This window comes from Labrus bergylta, chromosome 21, assembly GCF_963930695.1.
Source record: "Labrus bergylta chromosome 21, fLabBer1.1, whole genome shotgun sequence".
In the NCBI taxonomy this organism is placed as follows: Eukaryota; Metazoa; Chordata; class Actinopteri; order Labriformes; family Labridae; genus Labrus; species Labrus bergylta.
This window is the reverse complement of record NC_089215.1, coordinates 616,274-628,611: the sequence shown is the minus strand read 5'-3', so window position 1 is coordinate 628,611 and position 12,338 is coordinate 616,274. Positions and strand designations below refer to the sequence as shown.

Genomic DNA, 12,338 nt, shown 5'->3' with positions numbered 1-12,338 from the left:
GGTTACCCAGATATATGTTCAAAAACACTGTAGAAGTGGATTTTTTCATTATACGTATGTCCCCTTTAAAGCTTTATAGAGTGTGCTTTTATTGTGTAACACGCTGCATTTCCGGTTTCAGCATCATCCTGTCTGACTTGGCGATGCTAGCTGTTAGCTGCTAACGAACCAAACGCATCCTGTCAGCACACAGGGTTGCCAGGTTCCGACCGTGTTGTCCTCCCATCACACAAGAAACATGAAGATGATCTCGGTGGGAACATCTGAGCACCTGGCAACCTCCAGAGTCCCGCTGACGTTACGTAATAAATCCTCCTGCAGTTTTACATCGTGATTTAACACATTTTAACGATGATTGTCGGGATTTGTATGATACAGATGCGTTCATGTGCAGGAAACTCAAACAGATTTTAAAAACGTTTCCTTGTACGTGCTGTTCTGTGATGTGAATGGAAACAATGAGTAAGAGAAGACGTTGTGATGATGATGAAGATGATGATGAAGAAGATGATGATGACACTGAAACTATAAATGTATCCCTCTGCTCAGAGGATCATCATCTGTGTGACAGCGCCACCTGCTGGAGGGAAACATCCACTTAATAAGATTACAGTAAATTACAGTTTCTTATGTTGATATTAGACTGATCGTCATCGATTACTTAACAATACTACAAATCTGTCTCTTGTTGTTGTTGTTGTTGTTGTTGTTGTTGTTGTTGCTTCTTCCTGCATCTCCCTCTCTGATTATTGAAGCCCAGCACAGTTTCTGCAGACGGCTGTTCATCATGAGTCTGGTTCTGCCTCTCAAAGGAAGTGTTTCCTTTCCACTGTAACTTTGACTAATGTTGATTAATGTTCATTCTGGATTAAAGGTCACACAGCCTGTTATTTAAAATCCTCTTCTCCATGTTCCTCTAACTCTAACATGTGTCTCTAGTCCGTCTACAAACCCCCCAATGATGAGAAAAGTCCATCCTCTCCGTCTTCTGCCTGCTCCACTATTTAGAAAATGTGTGTTCAAACAGTCCGTTTGGAGATTTTCCCTTCATGACATCACAAAGGGCAGTAGCCCCTCCCCCAGGTGGGTGACACTCCCACAGCTAGGTGTTTGTTCTGCCCTCTGAGTCTGCCTTCTCACCGTAAACAATAGGACATGGAGCGAGAAAGCACCGAGACACCAAAGCCCTTCCAGAGAGGGGGCGTGGTCAGACACAGCTCATTTACATATTTAAAGGTACAGACACAGAAACAGCCTGTTCTGAGCAGGGCTGAAATAGAGGGGTTTATAGACATGATCAAATACAGGATCAGAGTGGATTTAGAACAAGAAACTTCACACACATGTTTTGAGGAGCTCTGAGACTTATTTACACTAAAGAAGAGGAGGAGGAGGATATGTCACCTTTAACAGGAAGTTTTTCTCTCCACTGTAACTTTGCTAAATGTTGGTTAGTGATGGATTAACATTGGTTCTTTATAGATAAATTAACAATGAGTAAGGTCCTTTACCTGCTTTTTTGTAATGTGTCTTGAGGCTTTGTACAAATAACGATTGATTGAGATTGAAAACTCTTTGAGTGATATTGGTGTTGACACTCCAGAACTGTAGGTGGCAGTAGAGAGTCCGAAATGAAAAACGTAGAAGACGAGCCCACAACCTGCTACCAGTATCACAGAAGAAGCCAAAATAAAAAAGTAAGTCACAGTATATTCTTACATTTGTTTATGTTAATATGTAGACATAGAAAATACATGGCTTGATAGTTTTTTTTATTATAATCAATATTATGATAAATAATCATAATATTGATTAATAATAATAATAATAATAATCTTAAATGCTCCAGTAGGTGGCGGTATTGACCTTTAAATTGGGATTACAACCTACCACGAAAAAAAAAAAACACACGAAGAAGAAGCAGCCGAGGAAGTGTCGCTGCCTGACGTGACAACCGGAGGTATGTAAGAGTCACATTTACCGGAGAAACAACCCGTTTGTGATGTTACTTTCTCTCAGGGGGTTTTTAACGGATGTGTCGGTGCTCAGCGGTGTGTTACCGGCCGGGATTTGTGTGAAATGTTCCCGGTCAGGAGTGTAACTGTTACAGCCGAAAAGACGAGAAGGTCAAGCTAATGCTAGCTAGTTAGCATCTAGCTTTCACGTTGCTTTCGTTTTTAATAATGTAGACACCTGGGGGGCACAAACTGTGGGTCGAGGACTCATGGGGGTCGAGGACTCATGGGGGTCGAGGAAAGGGGTCGAGGAGGATGTGTAGGAGTCTACAGATTCCCTGTAGTTTAGTGACAGACCCGGTGTGTGTCAGAATCTGTTACTTAAAAGAAACGTCGCGCCGGACTCCGTTTAAAAAATGTATAATTTAAGACATCGTCGCTTTTCTCGGGAGGACACACCTGTCCCAGCATGCTTACACAACAGAAACTATTCCTCAGGTGTGTTCGGCATGTGTTTCATTCACATGTCATAAGTCTGGATTCATCCAGAGTGAAGTTCAGTTCAGCCACATGTCCTCACCAAACCCCGCAGACAGAATGGGACCTTTAAGCATTTCTGAGTTTTTAGTCGAAATAAAAAACTGTTGGAGGAAAAACTTCATGTTGTAAAATGTTCAACAGGAGCTGCTGTTCAATACGGCTTGGACAAAAATAACAGAAAACACTTCTTAGAAGGACAATACCAAGTTAATGGAGTTCTTTGGTGTTGGGAGGGTTACTTTTAAAACGTGTTCCCCTACAGATTACTGATTACATGTCCTAAAAGATAATCTGTGACGTATTCCCTTGGATTACTCAAGTAAAGTAATGTATTCTAAATACTTCTGGATTACTTCAAAATGGTCTCGCTGAGCGTGTTTATCTGGAACACTGAATTTACGATCTAATTACTGTCTTCAGAGAAAAAGTTATGCAAGTACACAAAACACAAATGTGGTAAAATGTGTCCTGCAACTGATTCTATTTAAAGAAAAATGGCAACCATTCAATTTCCTTTACCTTTATTAGTTTCCACAGCTCAGAAATTAGGGAAATTAAAGTGCAACATGGCTGCTGTAACAAGCAGGTGTATAAGCAAAAACATGCTTTAAATGTGCATTTTAATGTAATCTGTTACTTCCCAACCCTGAGGACTTGTCATTTTTTGTTGCCATGGTAGCAAAAGAGGTATGGCTAGTGTTTGATATTCACAAGCCCTTTTATCGAGGTTTATAACTCGGGTATGGTGATGACATCACTTGTTGGTGTGTGTGTGTTTCCTGCAGCTCCGTGTGTACTCCCTGTCATCTCTCACCCTGACGATGGTGCTGAGGGAGGTTCCAGTTGAGAACATCGCCCGTCCTCTGGGCAGAAACGAGGTCATCGGCCTGCTCTTCCGTCTCACCATCTTCGGAGCCGTCACCTACTTCACCATCAAGTGGATGGTGGACGCCATCGACCCGACCCGAAAGCAGAAGGTGGAGGCTCAGAAACAGGTTAGACGGGAGGGACGCGTCAGGATGAGTCAGCGTCGTCTAATGGAGCTTAAAGTGAATTCTTTTGTAGACTTTTTGATTTCGTCTCTTTCAGGCGGAGAAGCTGATGCGTCAGATCGGTGTTAAAAATGTGAAGCTGTCAGAGTATGAGATGAGCATCGCAGCTCACCTGGTCGACCCACTCAGCATGCAGGTAATCCCTCCTGTTTCATAACGACAGCCTTTCCGACTAATTCAAGGCAGAATGGTTACAGATTGGTGTGTGTGTGTGTGTGTGCGCGCGCGTGCGTGCGTGCGTGTGTGTGTGTTCAGATCACGTGGAGGGACATTGCCGGTCTGGACGAGGTCATCACAGAGTTAAAGGAGACCGTTATCTTACCTGTTCAGAAGAGACACCTGTTCCAGGGATCCAGACTGCTGCAGCCTCCTAAAGGTCACCAACGTTCTGCTCTTTGTTTGTGAACAAACACTTCGGGGAAAGTTTTCTTTTTTTTTTTTTTAAACTTAAAATCTCTTTTTGTTGTCATGGTAACAGGCGTGCTGCTGTACGGGCCCCCGGGCTGCGGTAAAACGCTGATCGCCAAGGCGACGGCCAAGGAGGCGGGGTTCCGATTCATCAACCTGCAGCCGAGCACGCTGACGGACAAATGGTACGGGGAGTCTCAGAAACTGGCCGCTGCCGTCTTCTCATTGGCCGTCAAACTGCAGCCGTCAATCATCTTTGTCGACGAGATCGGTATGATACACACACACACACACACACACACACACACACACACACACACACACAGATGAAGATCTAGCTGCATGTTGATTGTTCCTCCAAAAATCCTTCATATTCATATTTTTTGTGTTTGAACAGACTCGTTCCTGAGGAGTCGATCGAGCTCGGATCACGAGGCCACGGCCATGATGAAGGCTCAGTTCATGAGTCTGTGGGACGGACTCGATACTGACTACCACTGTCAGGTAAGAGTACTACAACTGTTTTCTGTTACGCTGCCATGTGCTCTGTTTATTGATTTATGTATCTCTGTGTATTTGTCTGAATCTTGAATTTCTTCGACAATAATTCCAGAGAAAGCTGTAGGAAGATCTCTGAGGGTTAGGGTTATAAAAAATCCACTCTGATCCTGTATTTGATCATGTCTATAAGCCCCTCTATTTCAGCCCTGCTCAGAACAGGCTGTTTCTGTGCCTGTACCTTTAAATATGTAAATGAGCTGTGTCTGACCACGCCTCCTCTCTGGAAGGGCTCGGGTGTACTCGGTCTTTCTCGCTCCATGTCCTATTGTTTACGGTGAGAAGGCAGACTCAGAGGGCAGAACAAACACCTAGCTGTGGGAGTGTCACCCACCTGGGGGAGGGGCTACTGCCCTTTGTGATGTCATGAAGGGAAAATCTCCAAACGGCATGTTTGAGCACACATTTTCTGAAAAGTGGAGCAGGCAGAAGACAGAGAGGATGGACTTTTCTCATCATTGGGGGGTTTTTAGACAGACTAGAGACACATGTTAGAGTTAGAGGAACATGTTGGATTTAGTATAATATGTGAACTTTAAAATAAAAAACAGAAGGTAAAGAGTCAGTAACTTACACGGTAACACTGTGAAGTAAAGTTGTCATAACAATTGTGACTTTGTGTGTTTCAGGTGATCATAATGGGAGCCACTAACCGTCCTCAGGATCTGGACTCTGCTATCCTGAGAAGGATGCCCACCAGGTTCCACATCAACCAGCCTGTACGCACACACACTCGCACACACAAATACACATGAATGTATACACAAAGATGAATTAACTCTGGACTTGTGTGTGTGTGTGTGTGATGCAGAGTATGAAGCAGAGAGAGCAGATCCTCAAACTCATCCTGGAGAACGAGAGCGTAAGTTCAAACATTCACACATTGTTCGATTTCCATCTGATCTCAGAAAAGAAATCTGTCAATGTGAGAAATATTCGTCGTCGTTTGATTGAAACTTTGATCCGTCTCTGTGAAGGTCGACCTCTCAGTGGATCTCGTTGACGTTGCCAAAGGAACAGAAGGCTTTTCAGGAAGTGACCTCAGAGAGATGTGTCGTGACGCCGCGCTGCTCTGCGTCCGAGACTTTGTCAACACTCAGAGCGACAGGTACCAGTCTGTCTGTCTGTCTCTTTCTGTCTTTCACTTCTGGTCAGTGACATCAACATGTCACATTAGCAGCAGGCAATGAAACGCAGTTAGTCTTTATGGGGTGCCACAGGGCGCTGTCCTGGGTCCTTTAATGTTTATATTTTCTATGTCAAAGTTAGAAAACTCTAAATGGTCTCTCTCTCTCTCTCTCACTCTCTCTCAGTCCATCAGAAGATTTTATCCGCCCAATTCATCAGTCCGACCTCCAGAAGGCGATCTGTAAGATGAAGAAATCTAAAACAGCGGGCGGACAAGGAGCCCTGCTGCACGCTGCTCTGGACTGAACACACACACACTCACACACACACACGCACACTGATCACATGAGGACCTCAGACAGTGTGTACATACTGACCTGCTGTCTCTACATGTGTTTAAATATGTTCAACGTGTGCCACTGCTTTTTTTATTAATTAAAATCGAGCGATCATGCTGCTAGGAAAAAAACGAATTTGAAGTCACAGAAACCATGAATCATATTTGTGAGTCTACAAGTTAAAAACAAAGTTACGCTTCCTCCTGCTGTAAATAAAACTCACAGTGACGGTTTTTTTATTTTAAGGTTACATCTTAACTAATCTATGCTCCAGCTGCTGCCGGGTTTAATAACATATAGCTCTTTAGTCTCCTGATAATTTCATTTAAAGTCTAAAGAAAGTTTTTACTTTTTAAGTTCTCTGTGAATTATTTCTCTGGTTTGAATGAAAAACATGAACCCTGAATTTCCCCTCCCTCTAAAAATAAAATGAAAGCCCCTCCTTCGATCAGAACTGTGACCATTCAGTGACTGAGGAGCTGTATCAAAGGACCAATCAGAACCCAGAGATCGCAAAACATGAATTATAATGTAGATTGTTATCGCGATAAATTACAATTTTAAATAACATTTTAAATAAAGGTTTTTAGGCTTTTATTGTGAAAGTTTGTGCTGTCTTACACTGTGTCCCCAACGGCACGCGAGCGTTATATAAAGCGCTGTGTCGTGCATGTTTGTACGCTCGCTGTCCACACTGCGTCCGTTAATTATTTCGTTCTCTGCTCTGTGAATCTCAGTTCCCCCTTGCAAACATTTGTCACCATGTGGTGCTTTTAATTTGAAGGTGCACAAACTGAAGTGTGGTGCGAGCTCATTACTCAGATCCCAACACTCATCAATAAACGGCTTGCAGGGAGCTGAATAAAGTTTTCTCCAGTGTTGACACAGGTCATAGGTCAACATTTCAATCATGGTGTGGATATTATCAACGCTCCGTTATCTCCACTTTGAGTGACGGGAGAGAGTGTCAGTTCCTTGTAGAGCGCCCTCCTTCCTCGACTTTTGTCCCGTCTATGCGAGCGAGAGAGATTACTTTGTTCTTGTCAGCTGAGCTGTCTGAGAGTTTGTTAAAGTGAAATGAGACATTGAAAGATGCAGCAGTGTCCTTCTTTTACATCACTGAGACTACAGGGAGACACTGAGGACCACTATCTACGGAGAGCCTGAAGGGACAAAATAGCATGACATTAATCAGGATTAACTTTGTACAACTTTTTTCTTGATTCTCAGTTTATTATTCAACATTTTTACAGAGAGCTCTATTTTATCTTAGAAACGTCTAGAAGATCTGAAATTATCAGGATATTACAGACTCATAAACTGTTTTGTTTTCCTTTAAATGTTTACTCTGTAAAATATACAAACATGCAAGTATGAATCTAAACTCCAGAAAATGGAGCCGAAACTGTCAGAAGGGGGATTATTCATCGTTTTCATGAAGTGTACTTTTATTATTATTATTATTATTATTTTGTTTGGATTTTGGGATCCTGATGTTTCAATGAGTTTGAACTGAGCTGTGGTTCCTCGTTGATAATAGTTTACTTATTGGTTTATAAACTGTTTGATTGTGATGCCTTCAAAAGTCAAATTAAAGTTTTGGTATAAATTATAAACTTGCCTGATGATTGGACATCACAGCGTCAGTTTGATAAACATAAATAAAATCAGGATCTTTTTTTTTTACAGTGTAGTTTTTGTTTCCTGTTGAGTTCTGGTGTAAAAACTGCTGGATGATGTAATAAAAACAAAATATGATGTTTAAGTGTTTTTTATTTGTCATGATAAAAATAAATCTGATTTTTAAAGGAGCAGTATGTAACTGACACCTAGTGTTTAAAATGGGTACTGCAGTCTAAATTTTAAACATAGAGAGCTGTCTCTGAAGACAAAAAACACTTTGTTCTGTTTCAGTGAAAAACGTTTATTAAAGCGCTTCAATTTAAAACATTTGGCCTCCATCGTTTTTCAATAACAATTACATTAAAAGAAGAAGCACAGAGTGAAAAGCTGAAACCGAAAAACACAAAAAGTGATCAAAGCTGACTGGCCATTTAAGCTTATTTTGGCACAAATTTTGAAAAAAGAAAATTACACCCTGAAAGAAAATAATTGTTTGGATCCCTGCAGCTCAAACGTTCATCACAGCAGCACCTGGTGGCCATTAGAGGAACTACAGCATGAAACACTTCAGCTCTGGGACCCGAAACAAACAAAATAAAACTACAGAAGCAAAATTAGTAGAAAAAGAATCAAACGTGTCCCAATATTATTAAAACAGAATAAATAAAGAACATAAAACACTTTAAACCCCTGAAGAGAATCTCATCTGAATAAACCCTGTAGTGTCGACTCTGATTCACGACATTCTACTAAAGGTTAAAGGGACAGTTCACCAAAACCCACACACAAACACCTTAGACTGTAAATATGAAAATTTGAAGCCTGAGTGACGTCCCCCGTCTGTTCCTGCAGGGGGCGCTGGAGTCCCATCGATGGCGGTCTCCATGCTGGAAATGCTGTCTCAGTCTAACTTTCAGTCAACCTAACGACAGGCTGAGAGCTGGAGCTGAGGCGGGTTTTAAACCTCCTGACAAACCGTTACACCGCGCCCACCTGTCAATCAGGTCAGCTACACGCCTTATTGTGAATAACTCTTATCCTTCATCAAATCAAAACTGATGAGTCATCAAAACATTCACCCCCCGTACAGTGTGTGTCCATCCAGACATGAGCTAATCACACCTATTTGGTTTTTTGAACCAGGCTGTAAACATGTTCATCTCTGCTGTAAAAACAGGCTTTTTAGAATGGGTGTGTATGTGACTTCCTGTGCTTCTGCAGCCAGCCTCTAGTGGACACTCCAGGAACTGCAGGATTTTACACTTCAGCATCGACTTTATTTTTTAACACCAGAGGTTGCTGCTTGACAAACAGAAAACAGAGACTCTGAGTTTCATTCAGCTTGACTTCAGTTACTGAAAGTTAAAAAGTGTTTCTCAGTATTTAATATCGTCATATCTTCCACCCTGTCACATAATCTGTTTTTAAACATGCAGCTTCTTTAAGTTTTCATCCATCAAATTTACAAATAAACCAACTCTCATGAGGACAAAATGTAAAGGAAGAATGTGTGACACATCAATAAATCATAAAGTCTGTCCTGTGTAAATGTGTCTCTGAGTCCTGACTGTCTACAATGAGGGAGAAGCTCGAGTCCCGCTGGCTGTGTTGTTGTCAGAGCCGTGTTTACATGGACGGGACGGCCGGCTCCTCCCCTTGTGTATAAAAGCTGTTTTAGTCAAGAACTAGAGAGAAGAAGAAGAACATACTCACTGATTATTTGGATGTTAGTAAGAGTTTTTAGATCACGCTCATTCTGTGTCAGTTTACATGAAATGTGAAGCTACGAGCTAACTAAAGAGCGCTAACATTAGCATGCTAACACAACAATGTGAAGCTACGAGCTAACTAAAGAGCGCTAACATTAGCATGCTAAAACAATAACGCAGGACACAGGTGATTGCAGCTCGAGCAAAGGACAAGTTTGTCCGCCGCTTGAGCTTAACTCCTTTCGAATACGAGGTCAGAGGGGTTGGAGGTGTGTCTCTGCAGGAGAGCGGAGGCTGCAGGATGGAGGAGGCGTGGCCAAACAGGAAGTTTGTTTTGGTTTTATGCTGGTGCTCAAGGGGCGACATCTACTGGATCAAAAAGTCGCACATTCTTCCTTTAAAATAAACGTTCTAATAGCGATATCGAAGAGTAATCCAGCTAATCACCAAACAACATTCAAAAGGTTCGTAAATGAGAAGAGAACGATACAACCTTAATCTACAGTCGTGCTAAATAACAACAGTGACATCTAGTGGTGAAATTGGAGAAAACGTCGTGTAGAAGCAGCAGTTTCTTGTAAACTCTATAGCGCAGTGAGAAGCAAAGTTTTGGCACAAAATAATCCGGCATGAAAACACAAATAAGGTAGAGATGTCGCAGTATCAGAATTGATAACTTATACGATTCTAGTCAAACTGATTAGTGTTTAAATTCCACGGCAACAAAAATAGAAGTCCTAGAAACCAAAGATTGTTTATTGTCTTGTTTTAATTATCATAAATTCCAAGAAAACTCCTGCACTCTTACTTCTTGCATTTCTTTCCTGGATTCTTTCTGTTTTTTCAAAAGTTTCTATACTTTTTGATTCTGAGTTGATTCAGTCTGTTTGGGCCCAGGGCAAACAAGAGGGAGTGGTGTCAGATGGGACCCGTTAGGCTGGTTTCCTATACCCCCATTGCAAAAATTAGCATGTTTTTGGACGCTGCTTTGGGGCCCCCTACTGGTCTGGGGCCCCAAAGCAGTTGCCTGTTGACAAGCAGCGCCTCTGGATATCGATCATTAAAATAACAGACTGTATCGTTTTAAAACATGTGGTTTAAAAAATTCTTGAATATTTTGACACTTTGAGAAGAAGAAACCGTTTAAAGCAAACTGACCCCGGAACATAAATTGAATTTGTCCTGCTCCTTTAAAAAAAGAGACTTACAAACTCAGTCACCCCTGCAGTAATTCACCAACCAGATTACAGGAAACCAGGTTGGGGTTGTACGCGTCTTATCAGGCATCTGAACACACTGAAGGTCAGCAGCCAATCAGAAGCGAGATCCTGCAGACTCAGAAGTAGACACTGCACACCTGATAAGAAAAACTGGAACTAATCATTCAATATGAAAAACACACACGAGGAAGGAACCATCAGCGTCTTCTGTTTTCTTAAAGGAACAAACACCAGGTCACCAGCAGGGGGCGATAAAGGAGGAGGGGGTAAACCTGGGGGGGTCAGGTGACCCACCACGTCTTTGAACGTACCGTTTTCATGCTCACAGGATCCTTCACTACTTCCTATCTCGAGGTTTTCCTGGTTGAATTAAATTGATGGACTGTGATTGCCGGCCACAGCTAAGGGGCGGGGCTTAAAGATTGGTCATATCTTCATCACAGTCTGAAACTAGACGCTGAGGTCAATAGAGGTGATCTCAGGTGACCAGGTAAAGATTCACTCGGTCTGAACTGTTCTTTTATGGCGTCAGAGGTCGGTTTGTTTTTTTTCCGCTCAGAGTTCGATGTTCGGTGCGCGGCCAACGCTCCGCCCCTCGCACTCCTTCTCGAAGTCGCAGCCGTCCAGCAGGTGGCGGTATACGGCCCTGACGTCCCGGTACAGCGGCGCGTCTTCATTCTCGAGCCCCGGGAATCGGACCGGCGACTCGTTGACGAGCAGCTGCAGGCGCGGGCCTCGCTGGCAGTCGTACAGGACGAAGAGCACGTTGGCGGCGTACGGGACGATGAGACTCGAGCGGAAACTCCTTCCTGTGAGACACGACAAGTTCAGGTGTGTAGACATTTTTCAGTTCAGACAGTTCAGTGTTACATTATTTAGATGTGAAACGCAAAGCAACTTAACGGAAACTACAACAGGAAGTGGGAGTGCCAAAAGCCAATTTTGGTAACCTAGCAACAGCAAACGTGAGAAATGCTCTGAAACAGACGGTCGAAGCGCTGCTAGCAAAGTCAGAAAACAAAACTTTAGAGGACCTAAAAGTTAGCAGCCATTTTGTTTGAAGAGATACATTTTGTGTCCTCATCTCTGATTGGATGTCAGGACATGGGTGGGGCTTCTTACCGTGCTGTGAGTGGTAGTTGCTGGCGGTGGGCGGAGTCTGGTCCTTGTAGAGTCCCAGCAGGGAGAGGAGGGGGAGGAGCGTCTCAGCGTGACCCACCAGGATGGAGGCGGGCTCTGGCGGCTCGTCTGTGGCCCTGCGGGACGCCGGCAGCGACAGTCAGACTGACTTCCTACTTTACAGAGTTTAAATTCTACACAGAGGCGATTTGTGTTTGTGTGTGATGTCACCGACCTGCGGGGACGTCCGGCTTTGTCGAGCGTCCTGAAGACGTGGTGGAAGAGGGGACAGCTGGACATACTGCTGATGGCGTGACCGTGAGAGCGCTTCCAGTACTGCTTCAGGTCCGACTTGTACTCTAAAACCTGCAGCAGTGCACGAGTTAATCCAGCTGTTTGACCACTTCCTGTTTCTGTTCTTAACTTCATGTCTTAACCTTCCATCTACCAGAAGGGTCTTACTTTATTTCAAAATAAAAGCACAAAGCAAGTAAAGTAATTCGAAATTTCAAAATAAAAGCCTGACAATTTGCTAATTTAAAGTGTTTGTTTGTGTGTGTGTGTGTGTGTGTGTGTGTGTGTGTGTGTGTGTGTGTGTGTACCTTTGCGTCCTTCTCGTCAAACAGGAAACACCACGGCGAGTGTACAGACTTGATGGAGAGCTCGTAGGAACACAAGAAGAACGCAG

General features: G+C 43.0%; 2 protein-coding genes across 2 annotated transcripts in view; one reads left to right on the top strand and one right to left on the bottom strand.

The window, feature by feature from the left end:
• Positions 1-1,849: 1,849 nt before the first annotated feature.
• Positions 1,850-7,739, top strand: atad1b (ATPase family AAA domain containing 1b). The gene is made up of 10 exons (XM_020627569.3): positions 1,850-1,960; positions 3,281-3,490; positions 3,585-3,683; positions 3,803-3,923; positions 4,026-4,226; positions 4,353-4,459; positions 5,143-5,232; positions 5,325-5,375; positions 5,491-5,621; positions 5,827-7,739. The coding sequence occupies exons 2-10, from the start codon at positions 3,317-3,319 to the stop codon at positions 5,945-5,947; spliced, it is 1,095 nt and encodes a 364-aa protein (XP_020483225.1). The 5' UTR covers positions 1,850-1,960; positions 3,281-3,316; the 3' UTR covers positions 5,948-7,739.
• Positions 7,740-8,969: 1,230 nt separating this feature from the next.
• minpp1b (multiple inositol-polyphosphate phosphatase 1b) overlaps positions 8,970-12,338 on the bottom strand; it is a gene marked incomplete in the record, with an annotated part of 6,229 nt that continues 2,860 nt past the window's right edge. The window contains 4 exon segments of the mRNA XM_065949241.1: positions 8,970-11,340; positions 11,654-11,787; positions 11,886-12,016; positions 12,253-12,338. Of these exon segments, the coding sequence (XP_065805313.1) occupies positions 11,087-11,340; positions 11,654-11,787; positions 11,886-12,016; positions 12,253-12,338 (605 nt within the window).